The following is a 20859-nucleotide window of genomic DNA, read 5'->3' as shown; positions in this document are numbered from 1 at the left end:
CTGTGCACTCTGCTCTCTCTCCCTCTCCTCCCTTTCCACCTGGGTCCCATGGGTCAAGAATAAGATGATGGCTGGGGAAAGCTGGCATCCCTCCCAGGTCCAGCTTCCAGGGAAAGGACAGCTCCATCTGGCCTGGGGTTGGAGAAGAAGGAGAAGGAGGTGGAGGAGGAGGTGGAGGAGGAGGAGGAGGAGGAGGAGGAGGAGGAGGAGGAGGAGGAGGAGGAGGAGGAGGAGGTAGAGACAAGGCAAGAAAGCCCCTGGGGGAAAAATGGCGGCATTCTGGATGCTTCTGGTAGGCTGGTTAGGCCTAGCAGATGAGAGTCTGAGGCCCTCACTTTCTCTCACTTGGAGACTCCAGCTGCTTCTTGCACCGCCAACTAATGGAGTCCCCAAGCCAGGCCTGCTCCTGTCTCCTCCTGCCCAGAGACACAGAGCTATTCCTGCCTTCAGAGAAAGGCCTCCCTCTTACATACAGTCTTCGTCACTTCCTGAGACTCTGTCTGCTCAGGCTTCTTAGCACTCCCGCTGTGCCCCTTCATCACACCTGGCTAAGGCCACCCTGCCCTTGCTGCTCGTAGGCTTGATGCGAGATAGAATTTCAAGCTAACTTTGTTCTTAACACCCTCCGTCAACCAGGGCCCTCCTCAAAGAGCAGCCCTTCCTGGAAACTGAGCTTCCTCCCTGCCTCTTTCCCCATATAAAGGCCTGGCCAGATCTCCACTATACCCTATCCGTGGCCTTCTACTCTCTGGATGCAATGTTTAACATATGTCCTAGAGTATGGGCTTCCTAAGGACAAGAATCATACCCTGTTTGGCTCAGGGATCCATTGTACCAAGCTCTTCTCATAGCTCACAGGCAGAGAGGGCCATTGTGTTGAACTCACTGAAAACAATGGCTGTGAGCAAGAGGAGGGGAGAGTGTTCTCTTCTTGACTTGACTGGCTGGCCCAGCCCTGGGCATCCCCACCTCCCTTCACCACCCATGAAGGCTCAGGCAGCAGAAGGCACACAAAATGTTAACCCCAGATCAATGAAGGGGAGTCCAGAAGGGCTCCTGTGTCCTTCCGGTCCCCCTGGACACCTCATACTCTAAACAAGGCAGGTGGCTAAAGAGAAGCCCTTGGGTTTGAGGAAGATGCTACCAAGGTACTCAGGGTGCCAGAGAGCTTGGCTAAGACCTACATGTCAGAGGCCCCAGGGACAACTGGGGCTTAGGTCCTCTCCGGTAGCCTCCCCCTGCCCATCAGGGGCTGACGCCAAAACAACCACAATGAAATTTAGTGAGTGGCAAAGGCCGTAGCAGCCAAATGGGTTTGGATATTTTGGAAGAAGGAGAAATAGAGCCAGACAAGCTGTTTCCCTGTGAAACGAGGCCATTAGGGCTTCTGGAAGGAGGCCAGCACCAGGTCATCACTATCTTGCCAGGACTAGGTCTCTCCTGCACTCTGTCCCTTCCACTGGAGCCCAGGGCTCTTATGCTGTCTTCCCTCTGCCTGGGTCTGGAGAAGCCAGACGGCAGCTTAGGGAACGTAAGCTTTGTCCCTTTCTCTGTTCTTTAACCCCTCAAGAGTAGCTGGTCTAAACCTGGGATGACCACAGAACCTACTTCTAAATATAACTTCTGAGGGAGAAGGGAGACACTCCCTGGTTCAGGTGCACAACAACAGGAATCCATTGTGACTACCTTGAGCTAATGAAAACGCTGCTTCTCCCTTTGTGTGCAAATTTGTGGCTTCCATTTTATGGAGAGTGTCTTTAGAATCCTATATACCCCGCAAAGACCACAAGTTACTACTTCCTTAGCTGAGACTGTGAGGGAATCAAAGCTGGAAGCAGGCCTACGCTATTGAAATCTGTCCATCCAGGCCTTACACCAGCAGCCAGCCAGCTGGCCGCAGCGCAGCACTAGAGCCACAGCATCTGAGAAGCGCCTTGTCCGTGCTCATGCCTATCAGTCCCTTCTCCTAATTCCCCATTCCTCTCAACTACCCAAGGCACTGGCTGTGCCTTAAGGGCTCAGAGAGAAGGAGGGGAAGTAGGAGTAAGGATGGCATCCACTCTCATGATGTGGACTATGGTGAGGCCCCAAGTGGTTTCAATGGGAGCAGTGTCCAAGTGTTACAGAGAAAGGACCCCAGGGTCGTCCATGTCCATGTCACCTGCTACCTTCTAACGGAGATCAAGGCCAAAGCAGGTTGGCCTTTCATCCCTGGGTCAGATGCCAGCTGTCTCCTCAACCTCTACAACCTTCCCAAGGTAAACAGTTCATGCCACACTCCTCCTGGCATCCCACAGGGACAGCTGGGGTGAGTCCCAGCAGAAGGTGAGACCATCGGGGATGAGCAGATGGTGACGCTGGTGGCCCCACCAGCAGCCACCCTCCCTCTCTCCAGGAGCCAGCAGGGCAGTGGGGGTACCTAGGCTTCACTGCTAAAGCTGATCTCCCAGTCGAGCAGCTGCGAGGCCCGCAGAAACCGGAGCTCTGAGTCCAAGGACAAAGCATGCAAAGGGGGAGCCAACGCTCCTCCCTCCTCCCTACCTTCATCACGTTTCCTCTTCTCACCATTGGAGCGAGGAATCCCCAGGATCCCATTGATGGAGTAGGATCCCACTGGGTCGTTAGAGGCGCTGGAAACAGGAGGGGAGGCCGTGCTGGGAACTGGATGAGAAGAAGGAGGAAATACTGTCAGGATAGCAGCTGTGACCGAAGCCGCAGGCTGGGACAGAGAGGAACAGAGGGCAGAAGGAAGGACAAGGAGCTCATAGCCCCTTCCGCCCTCTGAGGCTTGAGGGAGGAATCACTCCCACAGACAGACAGTGTGGGCTGTTAGGCCAGCCTGAGGTAAGTGGTGACCAGTCAACCCAGGCCTCCTCTGCCATCCATGGCATTTACTGGTCCCTCAAGCCCCCTCTCCTCAGATGGCTATAGTACAGGCTCAGAAACTGCCACAATTAGCTGTCTAGAAAGCAGTTTGGTGACCTTCTGGATAGCACAGTTCCAATGGTGCCCTTTGGAGCTGTTCTTCTAATCCTGCCTAATCCAAAGGCTGAGCAAACCCTTCAAACAAAGTCCAGCTCCTTGCTTCTGCGTCTCCTGGGTGGAGTCTTTTCCAGCCCTGATTTAGAGTCCCTAAGAGCTGTTTCTGACATTCGGGGAGGCCCAAAGCTGGTCTCAGTGTTCCCTAGAAGCAGCTCTCTTTCCCAGTTGCTTCTGGTCTTAAAATCACTGGAGAAGTTCCTGCTTGCCTCTTGGGGGACAGACTAGTGAACCCATTCTCTGTGCTATGGTGAGTCAGGTATAGCTGAGCACAACACTCCCTCCAGGGTGCTAACCCTGGCCTGGGTAAACAATGGCTCTTGGCAACCCCAGCAGGGCTGGACAAGCCATCTCTGTCTTTCCTGCTGGTCAGGAGGGAAGGAGCAAGGAGAAGTCAGGGCCTGGGAAGTTGCAGCAGGAGTTCTAGCAAGCCTGGGCTGTACCTCTGAAATCCTGTGGAGAACCAAGAGGGCCAGAGAGGCAAAGAGCAACAGAACACATGCAGTAGAGACAGAGATGAGAGGAAACAGGCCAGAAGGAAAGAGGCCAGAAGGAACGATGGAGAGAGACAGAGGGACAGATCCATAACCATGCTCATGAGGGGAGGGAAGAGGACTGGGAAGGAAGAGAGAGATGGAAAGAGGAGAGAAATACAAAAGACTGGAGATCTAACTCCACAGAAATGTTTTCCTACCACGAATAGGTTATGCATTCCATTCCCTGCTCCCCCGAAATCTTTAATTTTTTTTAACTTTTTAAATTTATGTACACATGTATGTGTGTATGCCTGAAGACATCGGGGCAGAACCAGATCCTCTGCAACTGAGTTACAGGTGGTGATGAGTCCTGCCCAGTGTGGGTGTTGAGTATCAGACTTGGGTCCTCTGTAAAACCAAAACTGCTGAGCCATCTCTTCAGCCCATGCCCCACCCCAAAAGACGCTTTTTTTTTTTTTTTAAAGATGAAGTAAAAAATAGATATGAAAGAAAGAGTCTGGAACTTAAGGAAGGACATACAGGGAGATCAAATCAGATAAAACAAAAGATGATGGAGCCAAAGAAATGCCCAAAGAATGAGAGGCAGGAGGGAAGGACAAAAGGGGGGGGGGATACAGACTGAAGAGGCTACGTGGAAGGGAGGCACTGAACCAATATCACCAGAGAGAGCCCAGGAGGGAAAGGAGTGATTGGGGACCACGGAAGACCCTGAATCTCACTGGAGTGGACAGTGTCCAGGTCTGGACTGTGTTGTCTGGCATTTTCTAAGTTGGTTTCCCTCTTCCCTGAGCCCTCTTACCGATGGTGTGGCCAGGGGCAGTCACTCCTGTCCCTGCCCCATCCGGCGTTGGGTGGAAAGGTTGCTGAACTTTGGTCCGAATGATCCTGCAAAGCATGACAACACAGTCACACACCACAAGCCAAACCCAGGCTTGCCCTGCCTGGCAGAGGGTCCGTGCCCAGCACAGCTCTGTCCTCACTCCCCCGTCCCTGCCTTCCTGCCCTCACCCACTGCTGCAAGATGAGAGGTTTCCCTCCTCTCTGCTGTGCACTCCACCAGCACAGCTCTGGGCAGAGGAGGTATGCACTCACGGTGCCCTGGGCAGCAAACTGAACTGCGGCTTGAATTTGGGCAGCGAGGGTCAGGGCACGATCAAATGGGGGCACAGCGTCATTTCCATTTCTGAGGGGTGGCTAGTGGTCTGCCCTCCTTCTTCAGTCACATATGTGTATGCCCTAGTACCAGACACTTCTGGGTCTGAAGGCCGTTTTAGCTGGCTTTCCAGCAAGGACCATATCACAGTCCTCCAGAGTCCTGGGAAAGAGCTTCCTCCCATACTAAGCAAGGAAAAGAGGGCAGAAAGTAAGGGGCTGGGCCACAGGTGATCCCGAAACAGCAGCTAGCCCCTTTGCCAGGCATCTGGTTGGCTTACACCTCCTTTCCTTTTCTGTGGGTCTTACTTGAGTCAGTTTCTTTACCAGACTGGTTGAGGAGCACCTTATGTACCCCCAGAAAATAAAGGAACAAATCAGACCTTCCCAGGAAGAATAAACCTAGCATGCAGGAGTCCCAGAAAACCACAGAGTTCCATAACGCAGGAGCCCAAACTGGGGGACTGGGGAATGTTTTTCCCTACACCCCCAAGCCTCCCACCCTGTCCACCTCAGTATTGTTCTTCCATACAGAAACCCAAGTTCACCTCCACCATCCAAGTAAGCTGCCAGCTGTGAGTCACTCGGCTTTAGCTTTTCTGATCGCTTATAGGGACATAGAGGGGACCCCTGTCTCCCAATGCTGGAAAGTTGGGGGGGTTATAGTTAAAGAATTCCAGGTAGCTCCAGGCAATGAGGCAGCCAGTACCAGAGGAAGAGCCAACCCTTGAGGTAGGGGGAGAAGGGTTGAGGAAAGCAGAGCTGAGCAGGGAAGGGCAGATGATAGTAGAAAGTATACCAGGCCATACAACAGGGCCGGTACTGATTCTGTTACTCAGAAGCCTCCCATTTCCCACTTTGTGCCTTTGTGCCTCTGTTTCGCCACCTGACAAATAAAGGGCTCACGGGGACACAGCATCTCCAAGGTCCCATTCCCCAGAAAAAAAAATTAATGTGATTCTAAGAAGAACAAGAGAATAGGGGGGCATTATGCCCAGGAGGAGGGTGGAAGATTAGCGAGGAAGCCAAGGAGGAACGCCTGGCAGAGGATGATGCCTGTCTAGCCAGACGTAGTGGAGGTGGACATGGGAGGGAGCAGAAATACGGCCGAAAGCTTGCACCCAACGGTAGAAACAGCTAGTGTCCACTCATTAAAATCTTGTATGTCAGTATTATATTTAATCTGTATGACTCATATGGACTTCTGCTAATTCTCACAACTTTTAAAATAAATGCTGTCTTCATTGTGCAGACAGAAAGCCAAAGCTGACAAAGGTTAATGATTAAGGTTTCCTCAGGACCATACTGCTAGTTAGAGCAGAGTCCAAATCCATCCTCTGAAAACTGTGTCTTCTGCTACTTTGTCATCTCGTAAGAATCAAGCCTCCAAGGCCTGAAGCCGTGAGCAATGCTCAAACTAGAAGGGTCATGGTCAAAGCAACTGATTCCAGGAAGCTAACGGTTAGGCATAAGGTGTGAACATCTCAAGAAGGAAAGGGAAGAATCGTCAAGAGTGTGAAGGCCAAAAAAAAGCAAGGAAGAATAGCCAGGATTGGTAACTAAGTGGAGTCAGGCACGGCTCTAAAACACTCCCGTGTCACTGGAAGCTTGGTGTGTGGCATTGTGGGGTAGGGGTGCAGGAAGGGGCATGGCCTACGAAGGAAGCATGCCGTTGGCTCCGCATGCGTGAGGTGGGCCGGGCCAGGCATAAGCCGGCCCGGCAGCGAGGAGTTTATGGGTAAAAGGGCAGAGAACAACATGGAAGGCTGCAGTAGCGGCCACAGGTAGATCCGGTGTGGCACAGGGTGGCCTAACCCAAGCGAGTGGAGGGAGACATTAATCTACAATGCCACTGGTGACATCACGGAGGGCAGGGGGTTGGGGACAGCAGAGACATGTTTGGGGATCAGGATCAGGGTGGCCATTAGTGACTTTGAGAAGTGTCTGAGCCAGGCAGCGGGAATAGGATCCTGGCAAAGAGGTGCAGAGAAGAGGGAGCGGTGTGTGTGTGGGGCGGGGGAGTAAAAAGATGACTGTAGTGTGGAAGCTGACTTCCACAGCAACCTCAGGTGTAGGAAGGGTGGTTCAGGGCAGGAAAGAGCAGCACCAGAGGAAGAGAGCGAGGTTGCCAGGGAGACTGTAAATGGTGCAGAGCAGGGCAGAGTCACAGGGGGCTGGAGTGGAGGACCAGGGCAGCGTTAGCTTGACCCAAGAATTTCAGGGAGGAGCCATCACAGCTTTGCCCTTCCAGCAGTCGGGAGGCGGAGGACGAGCTTTGAGCCTGGTCGGCATGGGAGAGGACCCAGAGCAGCTGAGAACAATATGGCCTCATTATCCAGAGCATCTAGAAGGGTCCTAAGCAGTGTTCCCTACAGGACCTTCCAGGGTCTGGTGGCCCTGCAGGAGCTCTGCCTAAAGGCTGACAGGCTCTGGTTTAAGGAGTTCCAGGGCTGGGGCTGGGGGACACAGATAACTGGACTGGCTGGTGGAGTTCCTGTCTTTATTACCAGAGCCTCTGACCCCCGAGTCACTGATACAGATTTAGCTGAGGCAGCAAGTGATGGAAAATCGCTATGCCCTGACAGCGGCTTGCTGGTGCATGGGAGAGAAGTCGGGCAGGGTGCCTGCTATGAGTTACTAAGGCTCGTGGTGTCCATCTGTGACCCCAGGCCGCAGGCACCTGCTAGGTGCCAGAGCTGATCATAGGGAATTTAAGCATCAGGGCTGTGAAAACCCTATGGATATCTATATTTCTCTTACATTCTGTGCTCACCCTGAGGTGAAAGACAGAGTGCTGCTCCCCCCCCCCCAAGTGGGCTTTCCCAGCCTGGATCTCCTTCCTCCTTCACTTCAGTGAGTGCTCACCTGCTCACTGCCTTACCCTGCGCCAGGATAAAGTGTCCCTACCCTCGTGCTGTGCAGTGAAGGGAATTCAGGTTTTGCCTTTTTCAAAAAAGATTTATTTGTTTTTATGTGGATGGGTGTCTGCCTGTATATACATACTATGTGTGTGCCTGGCACCCATGAAGGACAGAAGAGGGCATTGGATGCCCCAGAACTGGAGTTACAGACAGCTGTGGGCCACCATGTGAGTGCTAGGAAGCAAATTTGGGTTCTTTACAGGAGCAGCCAATGCTCTTAACCAGTGTGCCATCTCTCTGGCCCCTGATTTGTTCTGGTTTTTTTTGCTTGCTTTGAAATAGGGCCTCGCCTTTATAACCTCGAAGTGCCTCGAAGTTGACCCCCTGCCTCCTCGCTGCTGAGTGGTAGCAGTAGAGGGGTGCACCACCACTCCTGGCCTAGTGACGGAATTTGGGCTCCGGGCTCCAGGCTCAGTTCACCTGAGTCAGAATCCCTGCTCTGTTCCGTTCTTCCCAGGATGCCCTGGGCTGTTTATTTCTTTATCTGAAAAGTGAGATGGTACCACTGGGTACTTCCTATGGCTGTGGTGAGGACTAGTAGGATTATTCACATAAAGTGATTAGTATGATGGTTGGCATGATGCATGCCAGCTGTAATAATAATGTTCACTTGCGTTATTATCCCTGTGGGTGACCTCTAAGCCCAGCTGCTTTCAATTTAGGGGCTGAGCCAGGTACAGGCAGGAGGCCTCCCTTCTCAGTACGCCCCCACTCAATCAATGTAGGTGCTACCTGGGAGGAAATGGAGAGGATAGAGAACAGCAGCGGGGGGGGGGGGGTCCCAAGGGTTGCCCTCAGAAAGACTTCCGGGAAGACAGGTTGGGGAGTGGGCCAAGCTTCACCTGCAAGCACCCAGAAGGACCCACAGGGGTCTCAGGTGACAGCAGGGTGGTGGCAGGGCTTTAGAGCAGAGGATGATGAAGTGGACAGTGGGTCACTTCCTCTTTGGTTAAACTCCCAGGAGTCCTCCACATCCTCCCACTCTGAAGATCAGGAGAGTCCCAGGGGCTCTTTGGGACAGACGAAGGTCTGCCCGGGTCTGCTGGCAAGCCGGTTGAACTGGTGAAGGGATGGCTCAACCCTCCACTGGGAACCCAGACTCCTACTTTACCCTTCTCCTTCTTCCTCCTTCTCTCTCCTCCTTCTCCCACTGTGTCCTCTGCTTTCTCCTCTGGTCTCGTCATCCCTGTCTTTCTCTCTCTTTGTCCATCTGTCCATCTCCTTGCACCCTGAAGTCCCACCATGGCTGTGTGAGTTTATTGATTCCTGGGAGCTGGGGGAAAGTGGGAGGTAGGGCTGGGGTGCAGGGCTCAGGGATGGAAATAGAAGGCTATAAATTATTTGTGACAGGAAAGCAATAGTGGCAGAGTGCTGAGCACAAGTCCTGTGTCACTATTAGATTCCTTTTAGCCTGATGACACTGTAAAAAAGGTTAAGTGTCTGCTGGAATCGTACACCTGAGGGGCCGGGTTGGCCTGGGAGCAGAACAAGCCACTGAGAGCAGGTATATCAATTCTCCAGGCCAATAATATTCCTCTCATTGATCGCCACGCAAAGTTCAAAAATCTCATTACAGCCAGGCAGACCGGGAACTTTTTACAAATCAATAGAATGATATAATGTATGTATACTTAGTACAAATGTATCTATTCATCTATCCATCCATCCACCGTCTGCCTCGGGGTTTCAAGTTAGCCTACCCATCATATTATGTTATGTTATGTATGATATTATATTGCATTAGATTATATGATAATAAATGGTGTGCAAAAACTTCCCCTCAGGTGGAAACAAGAAACAGTCCTATTAGCATTGCAATGACCTCAGACAGCTCACCTTGGAAGGAGTATGGTCTAGACTGGTCGGGATTGCTAAGAGTGATGCCTCCCCAGTTGAGGCTCCAGTGATTAAAAAAAAGCACTATGCTCGAAATCTTCCTGTGTGAAAGGCACACTACTTCAAACATTTCGTTTGCTCCATTCTCCCAGTAACCCATTTTGCAGCTGGCCAAAGGCCATCTAGTTCACAAGCGACAAGTCAGAGATTTGAATTCAATTTGGCTATTCCCAGGACCTGCACCCTCAAATGCTCAGCTCCGCTGCTCCCAGAGAGAGACTTTCAAAAGAGCGGACTCCCAGACCACTAGACTGTACTGGACCTAGCAGCCCGTTCTTAGACACCAAGGCTAGGAGGCTCTCCTGAAGCTCACCATTCTTCACCGGACCGTGGGAGCAATAACATCTGTGAGAACCAGTGGCTGAGGCTATGTAGACATGGGATCTCCAAGAATGTCCTCATGAAATCCTGCTCACTGGCTTGGAGCAGACTGTCCTCCCAGCTTTGGAATTGTTTCCTCAAGGAACGGCAGGCTGTCCCCCAAGCCTGGCCACATGATTGCTTTGCTCAAAGAGCCTTAGGAGTAAAATGTCAAGTATCGGCACACACGTCCCACATATACAGCAGCATAGACTATTCCACTGCGGAGTCTGCAGAACATACTTAATTCCCAGTACGGGATCTGTAAGGCAGGATGAGGAATGCTTCAGACTAGCTAAACTGACCGCCCAGTGAGCCAGACAAACGGTGAGAGGGCGGGGCCTCTGCAGTGAGCTTCAAGCTGCCCGGCTATCTTAAGCTGTGCCATTCTAAAAAACAAAACTATATTCGCTTCAGCAAAGGATCGTTTATCCCACAAACGCAGGTACTTGCTTCGTGTCCAGTCTTTGAGCAGTGCGCATGTCGGGCACGCACCCCCAGCTCGGCCCTGAGACCAGCTGGAGACTTTCCCTAGCAGATCCTCAAGAGAGATGTGGATCACCAGGAAGCTGCTACTCCTGACGTGATGCCAGCTCCAGAGGACCTCACGGAACTGGGTATCCCCTCTCTCCCCAAACCAGGACCCCAGGAAACTGTGCCCCTGCTCTCCCCAGTGGCCACTTTGAGGTAGTCCATGCACTCTTCCTTGGAAGGCTCTGCTTCTGTGCTCTCTATAGTTTAGAGGCATTGCCCAGGCTTACTCACAGGCTCTGTGGGTTTTAGTTCAAACAATGAGAATACCAGTGAGGTGAGTCAAGCCATTCTTTGCAGCTGAGGGCAGGTCTTTCCATTCCAGCCAGAGCAGGACACAGCTGGAACACACAGGTTCTAGATTATGAGAGGGCTTCCCAGATGAATATATGTGTGTGTGTCTGTGTGTATTTGAGACAAAGAGAGGGGATGGTACTCATGTAGCCCAGGCTCACTTTTTTTTTTTTTTTCGATACAAGGTTTTCCTGTGTAGCCCTGGCTATCCTGGAACTCTCTTTATAGGCATCACACTCAGAGATCCACCTGTCTCTGCCTCCCGAGTGCTGGGATTAAAGGCATGTGCCACCATGCCTGGCCCCAGGCTCACATCTTAAACTCAATGTATGTGTGGCTCAGAGTTGCCTGATACTTTCTATCTTCCCACCTCCACTTCCCGAGTGCTTGGATTGTAGGGATGCTCGTTGGGAAGCTATAATTAATCTCCTAGAACGAGAACCCTGGCAGAAAGCTTGCAGAAGGGTGTCCTCAAATGACAGCCCTGGAACTACATGCATCAGAATCTCCTGGGACATTTGCTAAAATGCAAATCCCTCGGTCTCTCCTTGGTCTTCGTAAATTAGAAATTCTGAGCTCTACAGTCTGAGAAGATGAGCCCAAGCCAGGGTGTGAGGGAGGCGCCTGATGGTTTGGGCGGGGTGGGGGAGGGGCCTCGGAGTGGGTCGTAGGGCCTGAAGATGGCTTCTCACTCATACTTCAGGCCGAGTTTCTAACCATCTACTCATCCTCACTCCAGCCAGAAGCTGTCATTTTCCCTGTAGAGACTAAGCTCTAGGTTAAAAACAAAACAAAACAAACAAGTTTCAGCTGGGCATGATGGTGCATGCCTGTAACTCCAGCACTGGGGAGGCAGAGGCAGGAGGATCTCTGTGAGTTTGAGACCAGCCTGGTCTAAAAAGCGAGTCCAGAACAGCCAAAGCTTCAAAGAGAAATGCTTTCTTGAAACGAAACAAAACAAAAAAGTTCTTGTGCGTTCCTGGATGATCAACTCCCAGCAGTTTCCTAGATACTCTGCAATTTCCAGCACCAACTTGCCATTCTAAGACTGGCATTGAGGGCAAAATCCCCCCACTGTGTGTTCCTGGGAGCCCAGGCCAGACATGATTTACCGGGTTAGATGGGCGATGGGGCTGACCCAAGGGGGCAATAGTGGTGGTTTGTGTGATGGATGGTTACCATATGGATTGATTTAACTTCAAGATATGCATAGGTTTAAAAATTAAGGGGCAATGTGTTTAACTAACCATTTGGAACCCAGTCTGCAAAGCATGCCAAGCCAGAGCGTGACCAGACTACCTCCTCTCGTCACTGACCATGCCCTGGTCCAGCAGGGCTTCCGGCTAAAGCGGGGTCTACCAGCTGTTCCCCCCATGGTCCTGCCTGGGAGGGTCTGATGTTAAGTTGGTACTGCTGTAGGCTCGCTAGTGCGACGCGTCTTCCGCTCTGTGCCTCTCCATCTTCCCTGCCCCTCCGTGGCCATTCTGACACCCCTCTGTATGCAGAAGGAAGTCTGCAGGGATATTGGGCTTTCTGGTGACTGCCTGGCCAGCCACCTCAGCTACTCCGGTATTCAGAGCAGCAATCCATCAGTTGCTGTCCTGAAAGAATAGGATGTAGCCAAGCCTTACCCCTGCTTCCTGTTTCGGATAGTGAGAGTTTCCCAGCCTCGCTTTCAAAAGCTTCTGCAACTGCCTCCTCCTGCTCCCACTGCGATCTCTTTCTGTTCCTTCATCCCCTCAGGGCCCAGCACAGAGCCAAATCCTTTCTTTGCTTACCCAGTTAATGCCGACTCCTCCCCTGGACTCAATTTGGCAAGAACAAATGTCATAATTATTTTTCTTACCATCTAGCATCAAACAAGACCAGCTATAATGTAAGAAATTAATAACTATTGAGCTATTGCTATTGTCGGAACAGAAGACTCTGAAGATACTGCATGCTAATGTATGTTCCGTATGTGCCAGGCACTGTGCTTTACATGGAGTTGGAAATGTAATTCTTACTGTGTGTGGCGGTACACGCCTTTAATCCCTGCACTCAGGAGGCAGAGGCAGGCAAATCTCTGAGTGTTAGAGGCCAGCCTAGTCTACGTAGTGAGCTCCAGGACAGCCAGCACTATGTAGAGAAACCTTATCTTAAAAAAAAGTGAAATAAAATTTATTTATGTACCTATGAAGTACCTATAGGTACCTATGAAGATTATTATCTGTAGCCTTTGATGTGGAAACTGGGGCTCAGCACTATTAACTAAATTGCCTAAGGTCAGGCAGCATTTCTGTGACAGAGCCAGAATTTTTTCATGGGTGTCTCATCTAGAGCCCACTCTGCTAGCTGCTTGTTTGTTAGCCTAGCTTATCAGGGACAAACGATAGGACCCAAGTCCAGACCTCCCTAGGACAGCTGCGCAGGATAACAGTGGAAGTCATAACTATCATTTGTTTAAAAGTTTTCACGTTTATTTATCTGTGTGTGGCGTGCTAGGGTGGAAGTCAGAGAGCATCAGTCGCCAGAGCAGATTATGTCTTTACACCAGTTTCTCCTCTTTGACTAGGGTGTGGGGACTGAGCTCAGGTCATCAACCAGGGCAGCAGGTACCTTTGTTCACTGGACACCTTGCCGGCCTGTATCATTTCTTTTGTGTTCACTCTAGAATAGACATTTACAAAACACATTTTCTCATCCAAATCCCAACTGCAGCTCTACCAACTAGGTTTGTTTTCTCTTCTACCTGAGTGTCAACGGCATGGCTAAGCAACTCACCCAAGGTCACATTCTTAATATGGCATTGCTTTGGGTCTAAGCCTGTGACTTCAGTGTCTGACGGCTGGGTCATATAATCTCCTCCGGAAAATTTTATATTAGTAATCTTTTGTGTCGGTTAGCTATTTGAGCACGAACAATTCTCTTAGTCTTTTCACATACATGATTTGGACAACCGAGCAAACCTCTGTAGCTAACTGGCAGTCGCACGCGGCTATGGTTTGGAACATGCCTTCCTCGCCCACGCATGTGCCGTCACTTATTTAATAAGCAGCACGTCTGTGTTAAAAACGAACCCTAATTTGCAAATCGTGTACACAATGCCACGATGATCCTGCAGATAGATGTTTCTCGGCTTCTGCAGTTTAGAAACTATTTCTGTGGTGGGCACATCTTTATATTCATATCTGATCTAATGCATTGATCCGGGGTTTATAACAGTGAATATACTTATCAAAAGCTACTTCATGAATATCTGCCGTGTTACGCCGGTTTCTCTTAAACACGTTAAGCTACAGCGAAGCCCATCGGTGTCCCCTTTCCAGGGTGTCTGAGACGCTCACAACCCAATCGTGTTTTTATATCGGTCCGTGAGGCAGTGTTGATGTGCCTGAATGTGCATTCGTATACCTGTGTATCTCCTTGTCTGTGGCCAGAATGGGATGGGGGAGGGGGGTGTGGAAATGAGAGAATTATTAAATGCCAAGTAGATGTGCAATAAATTCCATTGATTTTATAAACTCCAACTTGTCTTCAGTCTCCTTCCATTCTTTATCCTGGGGGCATTGCAACAAAAACCTATTTTAAATACCTTGGCCTCCCTCTCTTCCCCTCCCCAAAAAAGTGTCAATATTTTATTTGGATTTTTAACTTCGCTTCATAACAGTTGTTTGACCTCCTGACTCGTGCAAGTCACATAAATTCTGGGACTTTATTCAGGAGCCATGTTCCTGCTATTGAATAAGCAATTTGGGAGGGTGAATTAATGACTTGTGCTGTTGCCTGAAAGTCCCTGAAGAAATATTAAAATTGCTTGCAGACTGAATCGATACTCAGTGAACACCCAGCAAGAGAGGGTTTCAGCTCAGAATGGCCAGAGAGGCAGGAGTCAGAGGGGAATTCCTGCACCCAGCTTGGAGAGCTCCCCCACCCCCCATCCCTGCAGCTCTGTCATTTTCCCTAACGTCCAGGTCTTATTAAACCCCAACCAGGAGGGAGCTGATTTGTCCTGTCTCAGGAAGCAGACTCTGGGGACAGTTTACTAACGCAACCGGAGCCCTGAGGCCTTATCAGAGGTGACGGTCTGGATATATCCACCTGCTGGATGGGAGCTGCTGCTGCGCCCTGGCAGCTGTTCTGAGTTTCCAGACACTGTAGCTATGATTATTTTTTGCAGGGTGTGCTGACGGTTGGGCATTTCATGGCTGACTCTACCTTTGTATGTCTTTACCATGGTTATCGTCCTTCCAAGGGCCACCTAATTCCAGCCTTTGTGTACGGGTGGCCTGTGGGATGGAGAGCTTGAATTGGGTTGTGGGTTGGCGTGTGTGGCATTGTGTGGATGCATTCCTGTGAGCTGCCTCAGGTCTGTTTTGGTTTGTGGTGTTGTATGGAGGTGACTGCTCTTCCGGTAACCCGGGGCTGGAGGAATTTGAGTATTGTTTGGTGGCAGGGTCTGTTTCTGCTTTGAATTATTGTATTCATTGATCATATCTGCATCTCTTTATTCATAATGTATGTCTCAGAGATTGGGTTAATGGGTGTCTCCTTGGTGATGTGGGCTGAGTAATGATGCTGGATTGGGGTGGTGCTTGTGTGATTCGGTAATTGCTTTAATAGCCTTCTTCTTACAGTTGTGGGTGAAAGGGCCGAGCCTTTGGCTTTTTTTTTTTTTTTTTTTTTTTAACCTTACTCTGGCCTGGTCATTTCCACTGCTTCTTTCTAGGAGGAAAATTCTGGAGACAAATATAAATATCCACTTGACTTTAAGTTTACATGTTTACGGCTGGGAGAGCTCTGACCTAACCACACTGGTTCAGGCCTGGCTCTCATCCTCCCTACATATGTGGAATCCAGAGAGTGAAGCCCCAAGCCCAAACACTATCCCTGTGTAGCATCTACATGCCAGGTGGGGGCGGGGAGTGTGGATGGAAGTAAAGCTCCCAGTCAGGGGGAACACCACTCCGAACTCCAGCTCCCAGAGCCCCTGTTCTTTTTCCACGCTGTGGCCCTGCCCCAAACCGTCTTCTCCCTGCCATTCCCAGATAATGTGATCCAGCAGCAGACAGGTGTCATAGAAGTACAGATACGAGCTTCCACTAGGGTACAGGGAGTGTGTTCTAAGCTTGTGAATAAAGACATGAAATTGCAGCAGGGCACAAGACTGAGAGATCACTCAAGACTGCCTTTAAGCAAGAGCTGTGATGTGGCGGATAAGTACATGGGTTCCAGCACCACTATGGCATAGGTTCAAATCTTAGGTCTGTAACTGGGCCTGTGACCTTGAGCGAGTCATTTGACGTCTCTATTCTCCAGTCACCACAACTATAAACACTGCTGTAAAACCCTGTGTGGCTGTTCATCAGGCTTAAGTTAACCAATATGTCAACTTTCTTATACTGGCCTACTGTAGCGAGGACTGGTTAGCTACCAGTGTGATGGTGGTGGTGGTGGTGATGATGATGATGATGACTATAAAAGTTTACAGGATAAAACAGCCATGAGATAAGCCAAATATAAGCATGTATGCAAGTATGCTAATGCACATAAAACCCTACGGTTGATCAAGGGGTGACTATGTGTGGTTTAAGGAAAGAAGTATAAAAACTGGGGTTGGGTAGCACGGGGCCGGGAGGGGCCTCTTCCCAGGTTGCTTAGATAGCTCAGAAGCTGGGGCTCCATAAAGGCGACAGCTGGCTCCTTGCTAATGACTAGGGAGAAGGGAAGATGGCAGCCCTCACGTAGGTTCACACTTAATTGAAAACACTCTGAGGGTGATTTCAACTTAGCTGATTTTAAATTTTTCCTAGGGCTAGGGATACCACTCAAGTGTTAGAGCAACTGCCTAGTGTACACAAATCCCTAGGCTCAACTCCCAGCAATGAGTTACCTCTATAATTATATATATATAATTCATATATATATATATATATATATATATATATATATATATATATGAACCTTTAACAGCTACTTGGACTGATAGATATCCAGAAAGAAGCTGGAGAGATGACAAAGCATGTGAGCTTAAATGCTTTGTTGCAGAGAATCTGAGTTCAGTTCCCAGCACCCATGTCTGGCAGCTTACAGCAGCTTGTAACTCCAGCTCCAAGGAATCTAAGAGCTCTGGCCACCAGGGGCACCTGTGCTCACGTGCACACCCCTACACCCACTTAACACACACATAATTAAGAAGAAAAGAAATCTTAAGACAGCTGAAAAGTCTCTGGTAGGCGCTTGAGTGTGGCTCCTCGGGGTTCACTGAAGTGACAAATCCAAGGTCACTGAACCAAAGGGGGAAGCACATGACCAGGCCTCAGCCTCAGTCTGTGGGGTTTCCCCCAGAGACAGAAGCATGTCGTCCTGAGTTAGGACAACTTCGGATTTTACCTTGATCTCGCTGGGTGCTCAGTAGATAGAAGACTCTGTCATCATCAAGCTGCTTTGGACCATTGCACCAAGTAGTCTAAGCCCAAAGTTGTTTTATTTCCTAAATTATTTTCTTAAAATATTTTTCCCTCAGCAGTGGTGGTGACGGCAGTGATTACCACATTACCCGCCCTCCCAGGAACACCCAGTCACAGAGGACAACAACAGATCTAGCTTGAGTTTATCAACTATTTGCTTGCTCTTCTCTCTCATCCTCATCTCCATTTTCTTCCCTTCCTTCCCCTCCTCTTCCTGTTTGCCTCCCTTCTCTCTCCCCATGTTGACATTTTAAGAACCAGGAAAACCCTTCAAAATGAGCACCTCAAGATTTCCCCACTACTGTTTCATTTATCTTTTTTTTTTTTTTTAATTACAAATGCAAAGAAGCAAAACTGGTGAAAATGCCAAGGAGCCTGGAAAATGCCAACTTGCAGCTCCTCAAGCAACAGGAAGCTCATCCTGGGAGAGCATGTGCCTGTACGTACGAGTGTGCAAACATGCAGGCACAAATATGCACACATGTATTACGGCGGGGGGGGGGCTTTCAGAGCAGACAAAGGGGCAATCCCTTGACTAACTCTTCAGTGGCCAGAGACCTGCCTCACGGAGCTTCTCCACCCCCTGGAAAACACAGAGCCAGTGCATTTCCTGACTTCAGCTGGGTTCACAGGATGCCAAGAACCTCACTGGTGCTACCCTTTTGGCTCTCTAATCAGCTTTCTTTTCTTTCTTTCTTTCTTTCTTTCTTTCTTTCTTTCTTTCTTTCTTTCTTTCTTTCTTTCCTTCTTTCCTTCCTTCCTTTCTTTCTTCCTTTCTTCCTTCTTTTCTTCTTTCTTTCTTTCTTTCCCTCCATCTCTTTCTGTTTTTCTTTTCTAGTTTGATTTTTAGATGAGGTTTCTTTATATAGCCCCTAGCAGGCCTTTATTTCAAGACCCTCCGCCTCAGCCTTCTGAGTGCTGGGATTACAGATGTGAGCCGAGACAGTGGGCCCTTCAGACCTTATTTAAAGTGCTTCAGTGCTCATACACATGCAAACCAGAAGACGCACATATTGACACAGACTAAAACTAAAACCGCATACTTGATTATTTCTATTGTAATAAGAACAGTAATTTATTATTATTCCTTAATATTGACTAGTTACAATTCTAAGTAGATTTATCAGGGGGGAGGCTCATTAAATCCTCATGAGAGCCTATAAGAGACTTAAATATATCCCTACTTTATATGACTATGGAAACTGAGGCACAGAAAGAACATGAGATCAGCCAGACTAATGTGGCAGTTTCCCCCCGGAGCCTCCCTCTTGCATTGGGCCGTGGGGCTTTGTTTGACTTGCCTGGCACATAGGAGGTGCTTAGCAAGACATTTCTGAGTGGGTGAATGAAGCGATGAATGAATGAACGAATGGCCATGTCTGTTGCGGACCTTCAGATGGCAGGTCCCTGGTGGAAGCCAGGCCTAATGGACAGCCGAAGGTTATTTGGATGATGCTTCTTCCAGCATGTCCAACGGCTGAGCTTGTCCAGACACTAGCTGCTGACACCCCTGGGCCTGGCCCGGGCTCCCTTTAAATCAGAAACCCGACCCAAGTGCATCCGAGATTCCTCCTAACCACACTTTGTCTCCTATAATTTTTCTCTGAAATAGGTATTTCCTGGTATGCTGCTTCTGTGCCTGAATGAAACCAGAGAAATCCGATCAACCAGGTGGACGCGCTAAATCGACCTATCTTTGGCATCCTGTGAACACCTGATAGAGAAAGCTGGCTAAAGTTGTGGATTTTCTTGCAGATATTTGGGCCTTGCCACGGCCCTTAACCTGCTTCTCAGCAAGTGCCCACGCATTCCCAAGACACAAGCGAACGCTGGAGAGGAAAAGAATAACCCAGAATGAAACAGACTAAAAAGGACAGGGGTAGCAGTTATTTGCAAACTCAGTCCGGCGGGCAGTGTTCCAGGACCCGGTTGCCACCTTGGAGAACCATTAGAACATGGATCCAACTCACAAGAGACTCATGTGCTTAAAGCCCTTTAAATACCCTCATGCGGCTGTATCCTTGACTGTCTCAGAGCCAATCGGATCCCTGCACACACAGGGAGCTGCCGGATCAATCCCAAAATCCAGCACAGTGAGCAGCCTGCAGTGGCCAGGCCAGCCCACCCTCTCCACGCTGTCAGGATGCTGTGGGCTTTGTGCACACAGGCACCCGGGACCCCCACCTACTGTCAGTCCTGGCTGTAGATTTTGCAAAGCTTGGTATAAATCTGGTTTGTGACTTTGCAGACGAGCCCCTATTTGTGATTTAACGCTCTGCCTTTTCTTATCTCTCCTACCTCTATTTCCTTTCTCTCTCGAGTTTTAATGCTATTTACAACTTCCTTACCCGGAGAGCACCGTAGCTATCTTTCAGTGTCTCTAACTGATATACCCAAATGATTTTTCTTACCTAGGTTTTTTTGTTCCTCTCAACTTAATTTATGTTTCAGTAAGCAGGAACTTCATATTGCTCCATTCAATAGCATTAAGGGTTTCTGCTTCCATCAAAGGGATCATGACACTAAAAGACTCATCACGAGGGCCATTTGTTTATTCCATGAGCCACCGGCTCTCTCTCTCTCTCTATGTGTAAGAGGCTGTGGGCATGCAGGCGTGCGTGCGTGCGTGCATGCACAATGTCCTTCTCAGTGTGTGCCTCCATGCCCCACTACCCTGAGCCAGTGCTGCTTGGCATTGGCAGGAAGGAACCAGGAAAGCCATGACGTGGGCAGCAGCTGCCCCTCTAAATGTTGGAGATAAAGCCAGACTGTAGGCCTTTCCTACCACTGGGTTCTTTTAAGAACAGTCTCATATGTGCCTGGTGGGGTTATTTTCTCTAAATCTTGCTCCCACACCCCTTTCTACAGCGATTGCAAGGAAGGCTTATGATGACTTTATTCACAAACAAGGGTTTTGTTGTTTGTTTGTTTGGGGGGGGTCCTGTTATGGAAGGAGGAGAGTTAGAAACCAAGAAAACTTTTTTACATTACTGGGTTGTCTTTTGCCTTTTCTTCTTTAATTCTTTTTGTAATTTCTCCTCATGCCTAATTGTATTTGACCCTGAACTCTGGCCTTCTTCATGACAAAAAAATGGTTGCACAGTGGAGAAAAGCACCTCAGAGAAGTAGTTACTTAGCCTGACAGGCCTCGCGACCAGTAGCCAGCGGGGCCCGACCGTCACTCCACTCCTGAAAATAAATCCCATTGTATTTGCATTTTAATTTTCCACATAAACAAAGGCTCAGAGTACTCGCTTGGGCAGCATCACTGGACGAATTTAATTAGAAATGAAAAGTTTATAGGGCCCTCTTTAATGCGATTAATGCTCAGTTAACATTTATCACATTCGTATGCAGGAATCGCCTTTTCTAAGCAGCCACTAGCCATGAAATGAATTTCTCTCAACTTTTTTTGTGCCTACCCTGAGAGGTCATCTCTTAAGCAGTCTGCATGACCTTCTAGAGTGTCTCCCTAGGGTCAGGCGTTGAAGAAATGGGAGTGGAGGAAGAGGCGGTTATAGGTGATATGGATGTTATCTGTTAATATACAGTAGGGTAGGACGAAGAGAGTGAACTCTGTTTCTGCAAGAGGCTGGACTGTGCCCTCTGCAGGAGGCTAAGCACCCAGAAGGCTAGTTGAAAGCCTCACAGTCTCCTTCTTTACTTTTTTCTGTGGCCCCAGATCAGGCCAGGGCCAGTCAGTGTCAAGGTACCTGGCCC

The 20859-nt window shown here is 49.4% G+C and overlaps 1 protein-coding gene across 13 annotated transcripts in view; it reads right to left on the bottom strand.

The window, feature by feature from the left end:
* Positions 1 to 20859, bottom strand: part of Pax2 (paired box 2) — an 88071-nt gene that overhangs the window by 43210 nt on the left and 24002 nt on the right. For all 13 annotated transcript variants that reach the window (XM_021649637.2, XM_021649623.2, XM_021649645.2 and 10 more), the window contains 2 exons: positions 4336 to 4421; positions 2542 to 2661 (listed from right to left, as the gene is read on the bottom strand). In XM_021649637.2, the coding sequence (XP_021505312.1) occupies positions 2542 to 2661; positions 4336 to 4421 (206 nt within the window). The remainder of the gene's footprint in view (positions 1 to 2541; positions 2662 to 4335; positions 4422 to 20859) is intronic.

Source organism: Meriones unguiculatus, chromosome 1, assembly GCF_030254825.1.
Source record: "Meriones unguiculatus strain TT.TT164.6M chromosome 1, Bangor_MerUng_6.1, whole genome shotgun sequence".
Taxonomy (NCBI): Eukaryota; Metazoa; Chordata; class Mammalia; order Rodentia; family Muridae; genus Meriones; species Meriones unguiculatus.
This window is presented reverse-complemented; position numbering and strand designations above follow the sequence as displayed.